Source organism: Phyllostomus discolor, chromosome 6, assembly GCF_004126475.2.
Source record: "Phyllostomus discolor isolate MPI-MPIP mPhyDis1 chromosome 6, mPhyDis1.pri.v3, whole genome shotgun sequence".
Classification (NCBI taxonomy): Eukaryota; Metazoa; Chordata; class Mammalia; order Chiroptera; family Phyllostomidae; genus Phyllostomus; species Phyllostomus discolor.
Genome location: NC_040908.2, coordinates 16,108,423 through 16,124,340, shown reverse-complemented (window position 1 = coordinate 16,124,340; position 15,918 = coordinate 16,108,423). Strand labels below are relative to the sequence as shown.

The 15,918-nt window shown below is 54.4% G+C and overlaps 1 protein-coding gene across 1 annotated transcript in view; it reads left to right on the top strand.

Annotated features, from left to right (window-relative positions):
- Positions 1 to 7,879: 7,879 nt before the first annotated feature.
- ALK (ALK receptor tyrosine kinase) overlaps positions 7,880 to 15,918 on the top strand; it is a 103,016-nt gene continuing 94,977 nt past the window's right edge. Inside the window, exons 1-2 of the mRNA XM_036029953.1 lie at positions 7,880 to 8,010; positions 10,302 to 10,402. Of these exons, the coding sequence (XP_035885846.1) occupies positions 7,956 to 8,010; positions 10,302 to 10,402 (156 nt within the window). The 5' untranslated portion in view covers positions 7,880 to 7,955. The remainder of the gene's footprint in view (positions 8,011 to 10,301; positions 10,403 to 15,918) is intronic.

Sequence of the window (15,918 nt, the reverse complement as noted above, 5' to 3'; positions counted from 1 at the left end):
CTTAGAAATGTGGCCAAAGCCCTTCCTTCTGCCCATGGAGATGCTGGGGCAGACAGGAGGGGCGTGGTCAGCACCACAGTCAGTCCAGGAGGAGCCGTCTGGGGCCTGGGCCCTCACCACACTGTCCTCCGTGTTCCACAGCACAGAGGGCCGCGTGTCGTTAGAATCACTCCAATGGTGGGACCTAGGGTCAAGAACATGGAAGACATACTTTGGACCAGATACTCCCCTGAATATCCCAAATTTGACCTTGAAGGTAGGGCTGTGTGTGTGCAGATGAGGCACTACCTGCAAGCTGTCTACCTGCACCCTGAAGCCGTGGGTTGGAGGACCCCAGACTGTTGCAGGGGCATGGCCCAAACCTCAGCTGCTCTACTGCCCCCCGTCACTAGGAAATGAATTCCCCAGGGGGCTGCGGGGGTGCCAGGGCTTTGACTCCCTCTCAGCCTCCTGGTGCTGGCCCTGGGTGTGGCCAGATTGAGAGGCCCGTGTCTCAGTCAGACCACTGGGAGGCGAATGGCAGGGCCACACACACTGACCAGGGCTATGTGTCTCTGTGTGCTCTCCAGGAACACCCCCGGGCTCCAAGATGGCCTTGCAGAGCTCTTTCACTTGCTGGAACGGGACAGTGCTCCAGCTCGGGCAGGCCTGCGACTTCCACCGGGACTGTGCCCAGGGAGAAGATGAGGCCCAGCTGTGCAGTGAGTAACGGGGCAGTCCCTGCCCACCTCACCCCAGCCCATGCTCTAGCCCTCTTCTGCCCCCACCCCCCTTGCACTCGAACTTGGACAACCTTCCTTCTGTCCAGTGCCATTTGTGTCTCTTCTTAGTGGCCACTTTCAAAAGCTACACAGTCTTCCAGAGACAGAGCTCTGATCTGTGGCCCAGAAACAGCGTAGAGGTTAGGAACCAGACAAGACCTTATAAGTTATGCTTTCAACATCCTTATGCACAGAAGCAAATGTCCAGGCCAAGCACAGCTCCGTAACATGACATTATCGTCCTTCCTTGCCCGGACGTCCCTCACTTTCCAATCCTTATCTCACCACCCACCTGCCTCTCTCATCCCCCCAGGCTCCCGTGTACCCCAGCCCCAGTGTATCAGGCCGCCCCTCTTCTCCCTCATGCCTCCACGGCTGTGTTTGTGTTCTGTCCCTTGCCCAGCATGCCCTGGGCCTTCTCAAGTCACATCTGCTCCTTCTGGGAACCCCCCCGGCCGTCCTCAACAAGTACAGGTGGTTCTTCCTTCTCTGTACCTCTTGCTCTTCTATCCACCACTTTTCAAAGCTTTTTTTGAGATAGAGTTCTTGTACCATGTAATTCACCCACTTAAAGAGCGCAAGCCCATGTTTTTAAGCACAGTCGCAGGGCTGTGCAACCATCACCATGATCCAGTTTCAGCACATTTTCACCACTCTGCAAGGAAACCCCTAAAAATCTCTCCCTACTTTCCTCCAACCCTGCCCCCTCCTCCTGTAGCACCAAAGCAACCACTGATCTACCTTCTCTTTCCACGGGTTTGCCTATTCTGGGCATTCATAGAAATGCAATCTGACAATACGTGGTCTTTTGTGATCAACTTCTTTCATGTAGCATATTTTCAAGGGCCACCCATGTTTCAGTTTGTATCGGTCCTACAGATATTTTTATTGCCAAATAATATCTCATTGTAGAGATATACCACATTTTGTTTATCCTTTTTTCAGTTGGTGGGCATTTGGGTTGTTTCCATTTTTGGCCTATTATGAATAATGTTGCTGTGAACATTTGTGTACAAATTTTTGTGTGGATAGATGTTTTTATTCCTCTTGGGTATATGCCTAGGAGTCGAATTGCTAGGTCATATAATAACTCTATATTTAATAGTCTGAGGAACTGCTCAGCTGTTTTCCACAGTGGCTACACCATCTTACATTCCGACCAGTAATATACAATGGTTCTAAATTTTCCACATCCTTGCCAACATTTATTATTATCTGCCTTCTATTCTAGCCATCTGAGCAGGTGTACATGCATTACTTTTCATGAGGGTGGTTTCCATGTTTCCCTCCCTCTCTGAAGGCAGGTTGGGTCTGGTACTCTTCCCTGTCTGAAAACTCAAGTGATTCCTGGCACGACTAACTCTTGTTGATAGAAAGTTGGGCTCCATAAAGGAAAACAAACTGCTGAGGTCTCACTGTTAGTTAGCAGCAGAATTAGACTCCCGGCCCAGTGCTCACTCCACTTCAACACAGTGTCCTCAGTAGTTATTCGGCTAGGAGTAAAACTACAGGTTTTTACATTTCCTCCAGGGAAACCACAAACACGGAACACAGGAAACTTGAGATAGAAAACATGCTAGATCCTGGAGCACAGCTTCATACCACAGCACCTTCCCTCAAAGCGCTGAAAATCCAGGGTGGGGGCAGGAAGGGGGACGACGGAACCGTGGGTGGGGAAGACGCAGCAGGTGTGTGCCTGGGAGCTGAGGTGCCCAGGCCCAGCAGCACACGCCTCACCCCTGAGGTACCAGCCCCGCGACGCTGGCCGGCGACACAGCTATGGAAAGCTACCAGTGCTTCCCAGGTCATCCGGAGGACAGATTGTCCCTTGGGGGGAAACGGTTTTATTTATTCTCTTTTAAATGAAGCAATAAAGAAATCCATTTTTTCAACTTGAAAAATGACCTTTTATGCCAAACTTCCAGGCAAGTTTTCCAGTAGTCATGGCATTTTGCTTGTTTTGGTAAAACTCAGTAAAGAGTTGCAGGTAAGCGCTTTGCTTATCCCTCCAGTTTGGCCTCTGGCCTTTCTCACAGAGCCCTCGCTCTGCCCGTGGACCAAGTAAAGCCCGCCCGCCGCCACGGCTGCCCCAGGCAGAGACCTAGGTGTGTCTCTCCATCACTGGTCTCTGCGGTATTTCCAGCAGTGCCTCCGAGCTGTGTGAGCTGTGCTCTTGCCTTTTTTAAGTTGTTTGATATCCACTTCCCAGCAGGGACACAGCTCAGGCAGGGCATGCCCCGATTTACAATTGAGAAAATGAAAAGCACAGAGAAGGTAATTAGTTTGTTCCGGTCACCCAGCATGTTGGAAACAGAGCCAGGATGAGAGCATCGAGCCTAAGGGGTCTGGCCCATTACTCTGCATTCAGGGCATTGCCCTCCGTTCTGGGACCTGCCACCGTCTCCTTTCCGGGACCAACTCCAAGGCCGAGGGCAGCCTGGCTCTGGTCTGGAGGGCAGGTGCTTGGGGCCCGCTGGCCTTTGCAGCCACACTTGAACAGCTGCTCCAGCCAGCTGTCAAAATGACAGCTCCACACTGGATAACACCACCACCAGGCTCTTGGCTACAAAAATCGGTTGCTAGGGAGAGAAGTTCCATTTCAAAGGAGGGTTTCTCAATCTTTTTGCCACTCTGATCTGCGCAGTACACTTAGAAAATATCCTTTTTCTCATTTGTGTGCCCCATTCTCTCCGGGATGCTTGCTGCTCCTCCCTTCACATTGACCAATGTTGATTCTGGAAACCATCTCCACGGAGAGAGCAACGGCAACAATAGTAATACTGGCTAACACTCATCGAGCATTTACTATGTACTGCAGCTGCTCCAAACACTTTTCATGTATTAACATATTTCACGCTCACAACAATCCTATGCGATGCTATTAAACCCGTCTTGGAGATGAGAAACCTGAAGTCTATGGTGAGGAACCTGAGCTTAGCCAGTGGCTGAGCTGTGACTCAGACTCAGTCTGACTCTAAAGCCCACCCTCTGAACCACGACAAACCAGACCTTTTGGTTCTGTGAGGTTCCAGCAGTTGGCTGTGAAGAGCACAGCCCTAGCTACATATCCAGCCAGGAAAAAGGGACCAAGAAAAATCTCCAGGAAGGTGCAGAGTTCTGCCACCACCTTCCTGGGAAAGGGGGAGGGTAGGATCATCCACCCCCACCTCCGGGCCTCAATTCCTCACCTGCAATAGGAGTTGGAACATGATGCCCGCTTATGTGTCAGTGTCCATACACACAAAGACAATGCCCTTGACCTTACCTGGTCCTTCCCAGGTAGACTGGGTCCTATTAGAATGCTCTCTATGAGCAGATGTTCACCTGTTGGGGATGCCCGGGTCTTCTCAGGTACCCCCAGGAGGATCACCAATCTTGGTTCGGAGTAGTCAGCCAAGCAGGTTGTATCCCATCAACTCTCAGTCTCAAGTCCACATTCTCCCCACAGGGAATTCCCCACAGGTACCGGAGCTTCACTCACATGACCAGGTGCAACCCTCAGCAACATTTCTGTCTGAGATAAGTGGGAGACCTAAACGGAGGCAGGAGCGTTGCCCTTGCCCTTCTCCCTCCAACCACGAACATGTCCATTCCCACCCCATGCTCCAAACCCCATAAGCCATCCTCCTTCCCTCTTTCCAGTTAAACTTTGCAGTCCAGGCGAGACATCCGGGATGCTATAACCCATCGCAGGATGTCCGCCCGGTTCCCCGTGTTTTGAGCAGCAGCCTCCACAGCGCGTGTCTGCCCACCCAGGAAAGGGCGAGGGTTGCCCCTCATCCCCTGATGGGTATCTGCACGCGGCTCACTTCCCCTCCACGTGCTCAGTAATCTCATGTTTGCGGCTGGGGAGGGGGGGGTACTCTTCCTGCCAGGCAAAAAGAGGTTTTTTTTTATGTCTCTTTATTATAAAATAAAACATGTTGGTTGTAAAATATTTGAAAAACCTAGAGAAGTACACAGGAGAAAATAACTATCGCCCATAATCCTCCCTCTCAGACATTCAGAGATAACCATAACATTTTGATGTATTTCTCTGAACGTTTCTTCCCATGACTGTATTTTCAAGGAAATGTATAACACGTATTTATCAAAAATGTTAACCGAGTTGTCACACAGGAAGGGAAAGACGTGGTGTCGTTTGGCCCGGAGTTTGTACTTGGCAGTTCCTGCATCTGTTGCCGAGGTCCCGTCTCTGTGACCCCACAAATCTGTCTCTCTTAGAGTGGAATCAGGTGTCATAACTGCCGAACGCTGCGGATTGATTGACCCACACACAGCCCGATTTGGCCCTCAAGCCGGCGAAACATCTGGCTGCAGCCCAGGAGGAGGGTCAGGCAGAGCAGGGCTTCGCAGACGCCGGGGACCACGTGGAGGTGGTTAAACATGCAGATGCCGACCCTGGGGATGGGGTCAGGTGGCGGACTCGAGGTCCCACACCTCTAACGGTTCCACAGGCACTGGGGGCTCCACAGGTGTGGCTGGTCCCTGGACCCCATTTTGCATGGCAAGGGGTTAGAGGCTGAGCTCACTCGCATTCCATGGAGCCCCCGCAGTGTGCCGAGCACAGCACAGGTGCTGGGGGCCAATGCTAGAAGAAAGGGATGGTGGAGGAGGAGCTGCATTTGGCCCAACCCTGGGTGCCGACGCTGTGCTCGGCAGTCCCCAAACCCGGCCTGAGCCACCGAGGGCCTTCATCCTGATGCCCACGCCCGCCAGCGTCCCTGGGAGCAGCTTCTGGCAGAGCACACGCCCCTCGTGCTTGCAGCAGTAGAAGCCCTCTCACCACCCCCTCCCCCTCCCCTTCCGGGTTGTAATTATCACACTTACTGTCCATTGGCCCATTGTGCCCAACTCCTGACCAAAAAGCTGCTTCCATTCCCAGCTTACCCTGCGTCCTTTGCCAGGCTTGAGCGGGATGGGCTTCCAGAAGGCAGAGAATGCCAAAGGCTTTCCCCCTTCCTGGCCAGGTGGAAGGTGGGGCAGAGCTACCATGGGCTTTCCGAAAGGCAGCGGAGGGGCTGTCTCTGCCTCCAGGGCAGTGGTGGCGGCTGTTTTAGCGTGTGCCCCGCCCCAGGTGTGAAGGACAATTGATAAGGCCACCACCACTCTGTATTTTCTCCACTCTGTCTGGCTTCAAAATGTGTCCACGCTCTCCCTTGTACTTTGTCCTCGAAACAGCCCTGTGAGATTGACACTAGACTTACCCCATTCTACACATGAGGGAGCAGAGGCTCTGAGGGAGGAAGTGACCTGCCTAAGGTCACACAGCAGGAAGTGGTGGGGCTGGGACCAGAGCCTGGTGTCGGATTCCAGCAGTGGAGGCACCTGTGAGTCAAGATCTCTGCCTCACCTCCTGACCCGGTGAGGGGAGAGCGGTATGCCCTGCAGGCCCCAGCTCAGCCCCGCCTCCTCCTTCCGCCAGGGGCCCCTCACCCGCTAGACTCTTCCACTGTAGCTCCTGGTAACACACGCCTCTAAAGGATGCTTCATGGAAGGTCACCAGTTAGTTTTTGCAAAAGAAGTGGAATGTGGGATCCCTTGAGGGGGGCATAAAAAATAAAACAGAAAGATCTCCTTAGCTTTTGGATTTTTAATCAGAGGAACATGCAGGGCTTGGGGGAAAATGATTTCTTCAGGGGGGTATAAATGGGAAGAGATGTTCAAAGTCACTGACAGCCTGTGTTAATTTATAATCTGCCTCCGTGTGAAATGCACAGAGAATCAGGGGGAAATGAGTAATAATTCACCAAGGTGCTGTCACAGCCAGGAAGCATCAGGGCCCTCTTTGTTAGCCTGCCGCTGCCAAGAAGGCTGAGACGGAGGAAGGACTCAGAGCAGCGGGTCCAGCGAGAGAGCACCTTCCCTCCGGCGCAGGACACAGGCTGGCCGCTTCTCCCCGGCCTGGCCTGGGGCTGCTGCGCACTGTCCCAGTAGCTGCAATGGCGCACCCCGGGCCCAGTGCTCTCCCAGCGGCCAGTCTCCGAGGAAGCTGCGGAACATAAGCTATCTCTAACCCTCTCCCCTTTCCTCCTCCCTCTGTGGGCTGCAGGGAAATAGATGGCCTATAAAGCTGACTGTGGCCTCTTCAATGGGACCTGAGGTCAGTCTGATGCAGAGAGAAGGGTAATGGGGCCCTTTACGCTGAGCCAACAGATGATATAAAGAGGCCCCAGTGACTGGGATTGCTGGGTCAGGATAGGCGAGGTTATGCTGCAGTAATAAACCATGTGGTGCTTCGGGGGGCTTAACGGAGCATTTACAGGCCCTGCCCACTGAGGGTTGGGGGCCCCTGCTCCACAGGACCTCTCAGGGGTGCAGGCCGGCAGGGGCTCCGTCATCAGATGGCAGTGTCCCCAGGAACAAGAACTCTCCTTGGCCCCTTCAGCAGGGGAAGGGGGGAACTAAAGATTTGCACACGGGCTTTTCTCAGCCTCAGCCCAGAAGAGACACACGTCACTCCCGCTCACATTTCCTTGGCCAGAACAGCTCCTGGGGCTTCCCTCAACTGCAAGGGGGTTGGGAAATCAAGGTCAAGTGAAAAGAAAGTGCTGAACCCGTGTGTCTCTGTGGAGAGGGGTGATTTGAGGGACCCTAACCAAAGTCCTGGCCAACACTACCACGGCTACTGGTATGTTCTGGACATTGGGTTGACCATTCGAAACAAAGTTCAGGGAGTTCCATGTTGGCTTCTCCTGAAGTCAGGTTCATTGTGGAGCCGTGTGAAGAACACAGCATTTAGAAATAGAAGAGCTGGTTTCAAGTCCCAGCCGGGTTCTCTAATGGCTATATGACCTTGGTCAGGTTGCTTAACACCTCTGAGCATCTGCGGTGTCCGATCTACAACTGGGTTAACGATACCTGTTGCTGTGGTGTCGTTAATGTTACTATTTTTTCTGAAGATTAGAACATTGTAAATGTGCGCATTGTAAAGGTGCGCAGGTTAGGGACGGGGCCTCTCTTCATTATGACCAGTATCACTAGATACCCAGGGCCTGGCTGGGGGGCTGTTATTAGTGAGAACAATGTGGTCACACCTGGCCTATTATACTTGACTTTGGCATATTTTGCATTTGGCTTGCCTGGAAATGACTGTGTCCCTGTGCTCTCCCTGCAGGTAGACTCCCTGCTGGTTTTTACTGCAGTTTCGAGGATGGCTTCTGTGGCTGGTCCCAAGGCACACTCTCGCCCCACATGCCCCGGTGGCAGGTCAGGACCCTAAAGGAGGCCCCGCTCCAGGACCAGCAAGGTACTGCCCCTCCCTTCCCTCCCCCAGGTGCCCACCTGGCCAGAGGACAGATGTGACGCTCTGCCCCAGGGCAACTGGATCTTGCCCCACCCTGCGGGGCCAGCCCAAGTGGCTGTCCTGAGCTTGCCCTGGGTGCCCCCACGTGGTTCCCTCTTCAGTCTTCCTGGGCTCTGGAATGATTAGATCCGTCCCAGGTAGATGTCACCTTTTGTAACTTAAAGTGAGAACCTTGGTGAAGGATTAGCTGAAAGATGGGAATAAAGCATCAATAATAATAATCCATTCATTCAACAAGTGTTTTTTGAGACCCACTATGTGTCGGGCCCATTACCCGCTGAGAGGTAAGGAAAATGGTAGTCCTCTCTATGGATGGCAAGGCTGAGGCACAGGAAGGCCTGTGTCCTTGGCCCCGGGGCGATGCCCTGGGAACCGTGCCCCCCATCTGGTCCGTTCCCTGCAGCCTGGCCTCCTCAGCCACACCCCCACACTCACATCCAGCTTACACTGGCAACTCCCAGCCCCCCATGCCACAGCCCCTCCTCCCGAGACCCAAGCTTAATTGCCAGAAGGGCAGAGGGCCTTCACGCACCCACGAGATGGCCACTCACACCTAGCTGAGCTGGCTTCACACTTGGAGACACTGGGCGGCATTGGATGACAGCAGGCCCGTGAGGCCAGCACAGCTCTGAGAGTCGGGCCGCTACAGACGCTCGATCATCCAGGCTCAGGCCCCACCTTGTGCTGTGCCCAGCGGTGAGGCCTAGGCAGCCCCTGAGGCTTTCCTCTCTGCAGGACAGGCTGGAGGGCAGGCCTCGCTCCCTCCGTCCTCTCTGCAGGACAGGCTGGAGGGCAGGCCTCGCTCCCTCCGTCCTCCCCTGCATTTGCTTGTTCTGTGTGGAGCCAGAGACCCTCATGTAAGAATCCCTCTATTTCCAAGGGATCGTGCATCCTATGGATTCCTTTAAGAATTAGTAATTATTGTTATAAAAGCGTGAGAGCAGACAACACACAGGGCAACCACTGAAAACCCCAGAGCCTGTAGAGTCCTGTCCTTGGTGCTCAGGGCCAGCTGTGCCCGAGTGAGCTCTGCAGCGACCCTCCCCTGATGCGGAGGCCCGAGGGCACCCGCCCCTCCTCCCAGCTCCCCAGGCATGCTGCATTGTCCTCTGCACCCCGTCCGCAGGATCAGAGACAGAGGTGGAGCCCAGACGGGACCTGATCCCTGGGGCACTGTGCACGTTGATAGTCCCCTGACAGTGCCCGTACCAAATGAATGTTCAGCACTTGCTGAGCACCTCGAAAGCCTCCCCCAGTAGTAATCCATCCCATTGACTGCTCTGATCACAGACCAATTTTCCTTTTGTCGAGATACGCTCTACCTTTCTGTAAATTCTACTCACTGCTTATGATTTCTGCCTCCTGGAGGCAAACCACAGCCTGTCACACACAAGCCGCCCTTCACGACCATTGTGGCCCAGATACCATGTGCGGTCCTTCCTCTCCCCAGCCACATAGCCCCATCAACTCGATTCTTCCTGAACGGTGGGCACCATGCTTGCTGAGATGTCTGGCCGTCCTGGCTCCTCTGATCCAGACCCACCTAAACGTGACACTTGGCCGTAACTCAGTCATAGACTTTGCTGAGAGGCAGGGGGGAGTAGAGATGGATGGCAACAGTCCTGCTGGGGCTCTCTGGGTGCCTGAGAAGGTGTGAGCTCACCCTGGCCCCGGCCTGCAGAGCCCTGCCCATCTACAGAATGCCCTGCGGTTCCTGGGGGCTGGCAGATGCTGCTTCCACCGCCATGTGGGGTTGGAGCTCACCTTCTCCCAGGTTTCCGGGCAGCCTAGTGCTTGGGAGACTCGAGGAGTGAGTCTTCCTGGTCAGGGCCTGTGGCACAGGAGGACCTGGGCTCCAGAAGGGGGAGAAGAGAGTGAAAGTCATAGAGACCATCGTGGGGCAAAGCACTGGCATGACTAGAAATGGGGAGCAGTGGGGCTGGGGGTGGAGGAGTCCAGGGTGCTTGGGGCTGCTCCTGGCCTAGGGGCTGAAGCCCGTGACCTTGAGACATCAGGGATGCAGTAGCTCAGACATATGATACTAGGATATCACAGGCCCCTTGGAATGAAGACCTTTGCATAGCCAAGTTTTGCTGACAGTGGCCACGACCCCCACAATGCTCTGAGGCTAGAGAAGATGTTCCCGTTAACCCTGCCCTTATTAGCTCTGCACCCTTGGGGCCCTTGGCTATACGGCGATAGTGTGTTCTTGACTCTTTTCCTCTCTGCCCCAGACCACGCCTTGTTGCTCAACACCAGTGGGGTCCCCACGGCTGCAAGCGCCACAGTGACCAGCCCGACGTTTCCCGCGCCGATGAAGAACTCTCCGTGTGAGGTAAGTCTCAGCGCCCCTCTGGCTCCCTGACCCTTCCTCCACCCTCCCCCCTGCACTTCCCCACGAGCAAAGCAGCCAAGAGGGTCAGGCTGCTTGTCTCCTGGAGGTGGGGCAGCAGGACCGTTTCACCCTCTTCTGGGCAGAGAGCACCTGCCGACACGGTGAAGTCCCATGTGCAGAGGATCTTCCCTTGAACAGCCACACTCAGCAACACTGAGCTTTTGCAGTTGGGCCTTGATTTAAGCAAACTCAGAAAGTGTGATACTTCCAAGCCACCACGGGAGGAGGGGAACAGTGATTTGCAAAAGACTTCCTACAGAATCTTTTTTAAAAAATAACAGTCTGTTGTTATACCATTCAAATTGTATAGAGCATCAAAAATTTGATTTACACAGATTTCACTAAGACATCAGTGGCCTCGGGGAGACACCTCCAGAGTCACTTACCCACATGGTTCCTGTGGCTGTTACCTCCTTAGGGTGCAGATGGAGGGAAGGGCACCGTGTTCCCGAGCATAAGGGCATACGTATTCTGTAGGGACTGAGAAATGTGCTTGGACCCAGCATGGCCCCGTGATTAAGCTCATGGAGTCTGGAACCAGCTGAGTCCGAGCCAGGTTCCACCCCCGATGGGCAGTGCAATTTGCTTGAGCAGCTAATAACCCCTCGGGGCCTCAGTTTCCTCATCTGGAAAGTGGAGGCAATAGGAGTGCCAACCCCAAGGAAATGAGAATTAAATAGGTTAATGCGTATAGAGGGCTTATCACAGCTTCTGGCACAAATTAAGCACCACGAGAGTTAGCCAACAGTGCCTGGCACCTGGTATAAAACGTGAAAGCAGAATGGGGGAGCAGAAAGGGGACTTGAGCCCAAAATCAGACTCTCCGCTCTGGGAGCCTGCCCTCCCCCCGCCTCACCCCGCCCCAGCACCGCATCAAGCCCTTGCTCATGGTAGAAAGCCAGTCCTGAGTGTTGATTTGGCCGGTCCTGTCTTTCTGGAAACTCGGGAGAAACGCCTTGCTGGCTCGGTTCAGGAATAGCCATATGGCCTCGGAGCCCTTTGTTTCCCTCTAAGAGGTGGACTCTGTGCAACTGATGAGACCGGCTTCTCCTCTGCTGGCTGGCAGGAGCCCCAGGTCACTGCAGGCGCCCCAGGTCACGGGGTCCCTCACAGGCCGCCTCCCTGCTGAGGCGCGGGCACACCCAAGCCTTCCAGGCTTTCTGTGGAATAAAATCCACGCACATAAAACAAATGTGAATAGAAAAGATGTTATTGGTGAAATTTTTTAATCGGAAGAATGGTCCAATTAAATCGAGGCTGAACAACCGGGGGCTGAACATCTGCCCTGTCTTTCTCACCCTCTTCTCGCTCGGGTTCTCTGCCCAGACGGCACGCACCTCTGTGAGCCACCTCGCCCCTTGGTGGAAGAGGGCAGGGCGCAAAGAAATGGGCTCATTACATTAGCTTGTGTTTGAGAAACCATGCTCTCTGATGCACATGGTGGGATCGCTCAACGCTGATATTGCTCGGGCGCCTCCGGGCAGACACCTGGAAAGGAAGGCTTCTTAAGAGGAAATCTGAATGAGGAGAGATGGTGGTCCCACCTGGGAGGTGAGGGGGACCCTTACAAGCATTTGATCTTCAAGTGTACCCTTCCCCGGATTTACTAGAGCCTGGTTTTAGAAAAGGAAATGTCAAGGTAAAAAGGATACTTGTTTCTAGCACTTCGTCATTTCTCGAATAACATTTGGGTTGATCGATAGCTTAAACAGGTGTTTTTGTTTTACCGGCCTGTTTCGTTTTCCCCGCAGCCGCACTGGCTGGCTCTGCTCCTTCCTGCCCTTTTGCAGAACTCCGCCAGGCAGGAGCAGTGCGGGGGAAGCAGCGAGACGGTTCCGCTCTCGGGCTCCCAGACATTCATCCCGCGCTGATGGGGCTTTGAATTCACAGCGTTGGGGGAAGTGTTTCCATCAGAAAAATAAATAACCAAAATAGAAATATGCATTTCCAGCGTTGTGCGCCTTGACATTTATTTCCTCCAAATCCTAAATGCAGAAGGCAGGAAGTTCATTTTCTCCTCCTGGGTTGGCTGAATGTCAGCGACAGGGAAATGGATGTTGCATCGCTGTGGGACACTGTGTGCGGTGAACTCGGGGCCTTCAGGCCCTCGAGGCTCTGCAGGGGCCCCAGTTGGCTGTGTGTGGGGCCCAAGTGGGGGGACGCGGATGCTCGGCTGAGCCACGGGTGGTCCCCAGGGAGGGTCAGGTCCACAGGGGCCGGCAGCTAGCCAAGCTGAGTTCGGGGCTGAACCCACCACCGAGCTCCTTCTCCAACCCTTCTCCAGACCTGGTCTGTGGGACCCCCGGGGAGTTGAAGCAATTACAGAATGTCACAGAATGCTTTCTCAGGAAACCCCGGCCACCCGTTGATTCCGTAGGGGAACCGGTGTCACCTTCAGTGCATTTGCATGAAAATCTAGACACGAGCTAACTAGTAGGTCTATGTGTCTCAGTTGCAGTCACGTGTGAAATTAATAAATGCAGACTCCTGGGCCCCACCCTGGACCTCCTGAATGACCTCCCTGAGCGGAGCCCAGAATCTGCATTTCCAAACCCCACCCTCAGGGATTTGGATGGACACTCAAACTTGAGAGTAATTGACCAAGGCGTTCTTGCCAATCTTAACCAAAATTTATCCTCAGCCCATGCTGAGAGTTTCCCTCCAGTACCTGTGGCCCCAAACGGTGCCGTGTAGTTTGCCTTTTAGAAGGATGAGTCAGAGGAAGAATTAGGAATGACAAGGTAGGGGACAGAGGTGATCCAGACAGAAGGGGCTGGGAGAGCACCCATCAGAGCCCACAGGGAGCACATCAGGTGTTCACCGATGGGGGAGACACAGCCTGGGTGCACCTTTGTGCCAGCTAGCTTCCAGGGCCTTCCAGAAGCATGCTGGCTCTGACCTCCTCCTCCCAACGCCTGCAGCCCCCACAGCTGGCCACCTCTCGACCTGCTGGCCACAGTGCAGGCCCGGCCACCTCCACCGCTCTGTGCAGTCACACCTGGGGCATGCATATTGAAAGACCTCTGCCTAGCCCAGCCACAGACAAGGGCGCTCTGTGGGGTTTGGGCCCCCCACCCCATTCCTCACTATCTATTCTCCGTGGGGAACTGGGGAGTCACTCACAATATATTCAGATTTTTTTTATTTTTTATTTTTATTTAGCTGAGCTCCGGTTAAATAATTAAAGTTGCCACCAGGGAGGGGAGTCTTGCGGTGGCTTTTCTGTGTCGCTCGCTGTCAGACCCGCGTGCTCGTGCTGCCTTGGCTGGGAGGCTCGCTTGGATGTGTCTAGTGTCGCAGCTGCCGGGAATAAAGAGGACGGGAGAGTGGCAGGACCCGTCTCCGCCCCGCCCCCTGCCTTTCACACACCCTAGAAGCCTGAATGTCTCAACAAGCCCCATGTGGTTTGAGATTCTATTTTATTTGAACAGCCTCCCTGTGACTGGAATATTTTAAACCATGTTCTCAGAACAGAACAAGGCCTGGGGGGAAGAAACTGGGCTCCCCTCATCCTCCTTCCCCCTCCAAAACATGAAAGCAGTTTTCCTTCCATGAGCTGCAGGAATGAAAGGGACCCAGGAAGTGTGGGATGAGACCCACTCGATTGGTGGTGGGACCACCACCAATCGAGGGCAGGCAATCTGGCAATCGAGGGCAGGTCAGCTCCCAGCTGCTGGTTATCTGACCTTACCAGAGTGGCAGCCACCTGTATCCTCTCTCTACACATGTGCATGCACGGGCACGCACACACACACACACACATTCACACTGGGACCCTGGAACGTGGCCAGGCCTTTCTGCCCCTGATACGAGCTTTGACAGCCTCTCGGGGCAGAAGGGGACCAGCGGGCTCCTCCAGGGCAGCGTGGACTATCTGGCCTGCCGGGAGGGAGGCCTCCACTCAGCACCATTGCAACCAGCAAGTGTGGCCCAGAGGGAGGTGGGAGAGGAGGCGGCATCTGGCCTGGCCCTCTGCCGTCTGATAAGCCTGTGGGAGGGGGCCTGCCTGCGGTCGTGCACAGCTGGCCGGCAGTGCAGCCCGTGTCCCTGAGGCTCAATAGCATCTCCCCTTTCCCTGGGAGACCTCCTGTGCATGGGACAGCAGCAGGAAAAGAGGGGACAGCAGACAACGGAGAGGAAGACCAGACTGAAGTCACTAAAGCAGGGAGGGAGTCTGGGAAATGACCCGGAGCCAGACATCAGGTGCCCCCAGTTTCAAGAGCCTGGAGGAGGTGCTCTGCACCGGCTGCTTTTCTCTGGAGCCCAAAGACCTCCCCACCTCGTGTGGCTCACTCTGCCCCCACCCCCGACTTCCTGTGTCACCCCAACCTGGTGCTGGGTGTGGAACTCCAGGGGGTGCCTCAGCTCACCCCTGCGGTGATGCAAACAGTTATCTCAGAAGGGCCTGGGGCTGGGCCTGAGAACGTGCCTCTGCGCATCAGAGCAGAAGGGGGCAGAGCCCAGAAACGGTTCCTGAGGCGTCTTCTAAAGGGCTTTCCCAAAGGCCCACTGAATAAGAGATTTGGGGCCCCCCTTTCAGAATCCAGTAACCATCTCACACACCTGTAATAACATGACTGCTATAAGAAGGCCCTATATACAGCCCTGGCTGGTGTGGCTCAGTGGATTGAGCACCGGCCTGTGAACCAAAGGGTCACCGGTTCGATTCCCAATCAGGGCGTCTGCCTAGGTTGTGGGCCAGGTCCCCAGTAGAGGGTGCATGAGAGGCAACCACACATTGATGATTCTCACCCTCTCTTTCTCCTTCCCTTCCCCCTCTCTCTAAAAATAAATAAAATCTTAAAAAAGAAAAAGAATGCCCTATATGCATCCAATCCATCAAAGATTACAGAGACTATCCAACTCCCCACAGTCACCCCGTGAGGCGACCAAAATCCTCCCCGGTCTACTGAGAACGAACAAGCCTCAGAGGCCCAGGAGATGCTCCAAGGTCACAGGCTCAGACGTGCAGAAACCAGGACTCAACCCCCAGGCCCCTGACTTCAAAGGTAGCTCAGTGGCTTTCTCTGGGGGGTCAGAGGGCACCACCCTCGGGATGAGAAGGGCGGCCACCACAGGGCCTGGACCAGAGAGGCAGCGTGGGAGGTGGCTGGCGGGAGCGGGCACGCGGTCGCCCGGCAGGAGGGCGAGAAAGGGAAGGGCACAGAGGCTCCCCAGTTAGGCAGTGAGTTCTTATTTTAAACCCACCAAGTGGCCAGCCGTGCCAGCGAGACCACGGGACTCTGGGGTCTCTTCAGAGTCTTATTCAGCAGAGAAGTTAAGAAGGCTTATTTTCGATAGAACAGGTCCTGGTCTCCAGGTTACTTAGGGATCGCTTGACTGCATTACATTAAAAAGCAACCTCAAAGTCTGACCCAGGGCCCTCAAATTCCCTAACTCTTTGTACCCCTAGGAGAAAAAAACCTTCCCTCCGTGAAGGAGAGAACCCTTCCTAA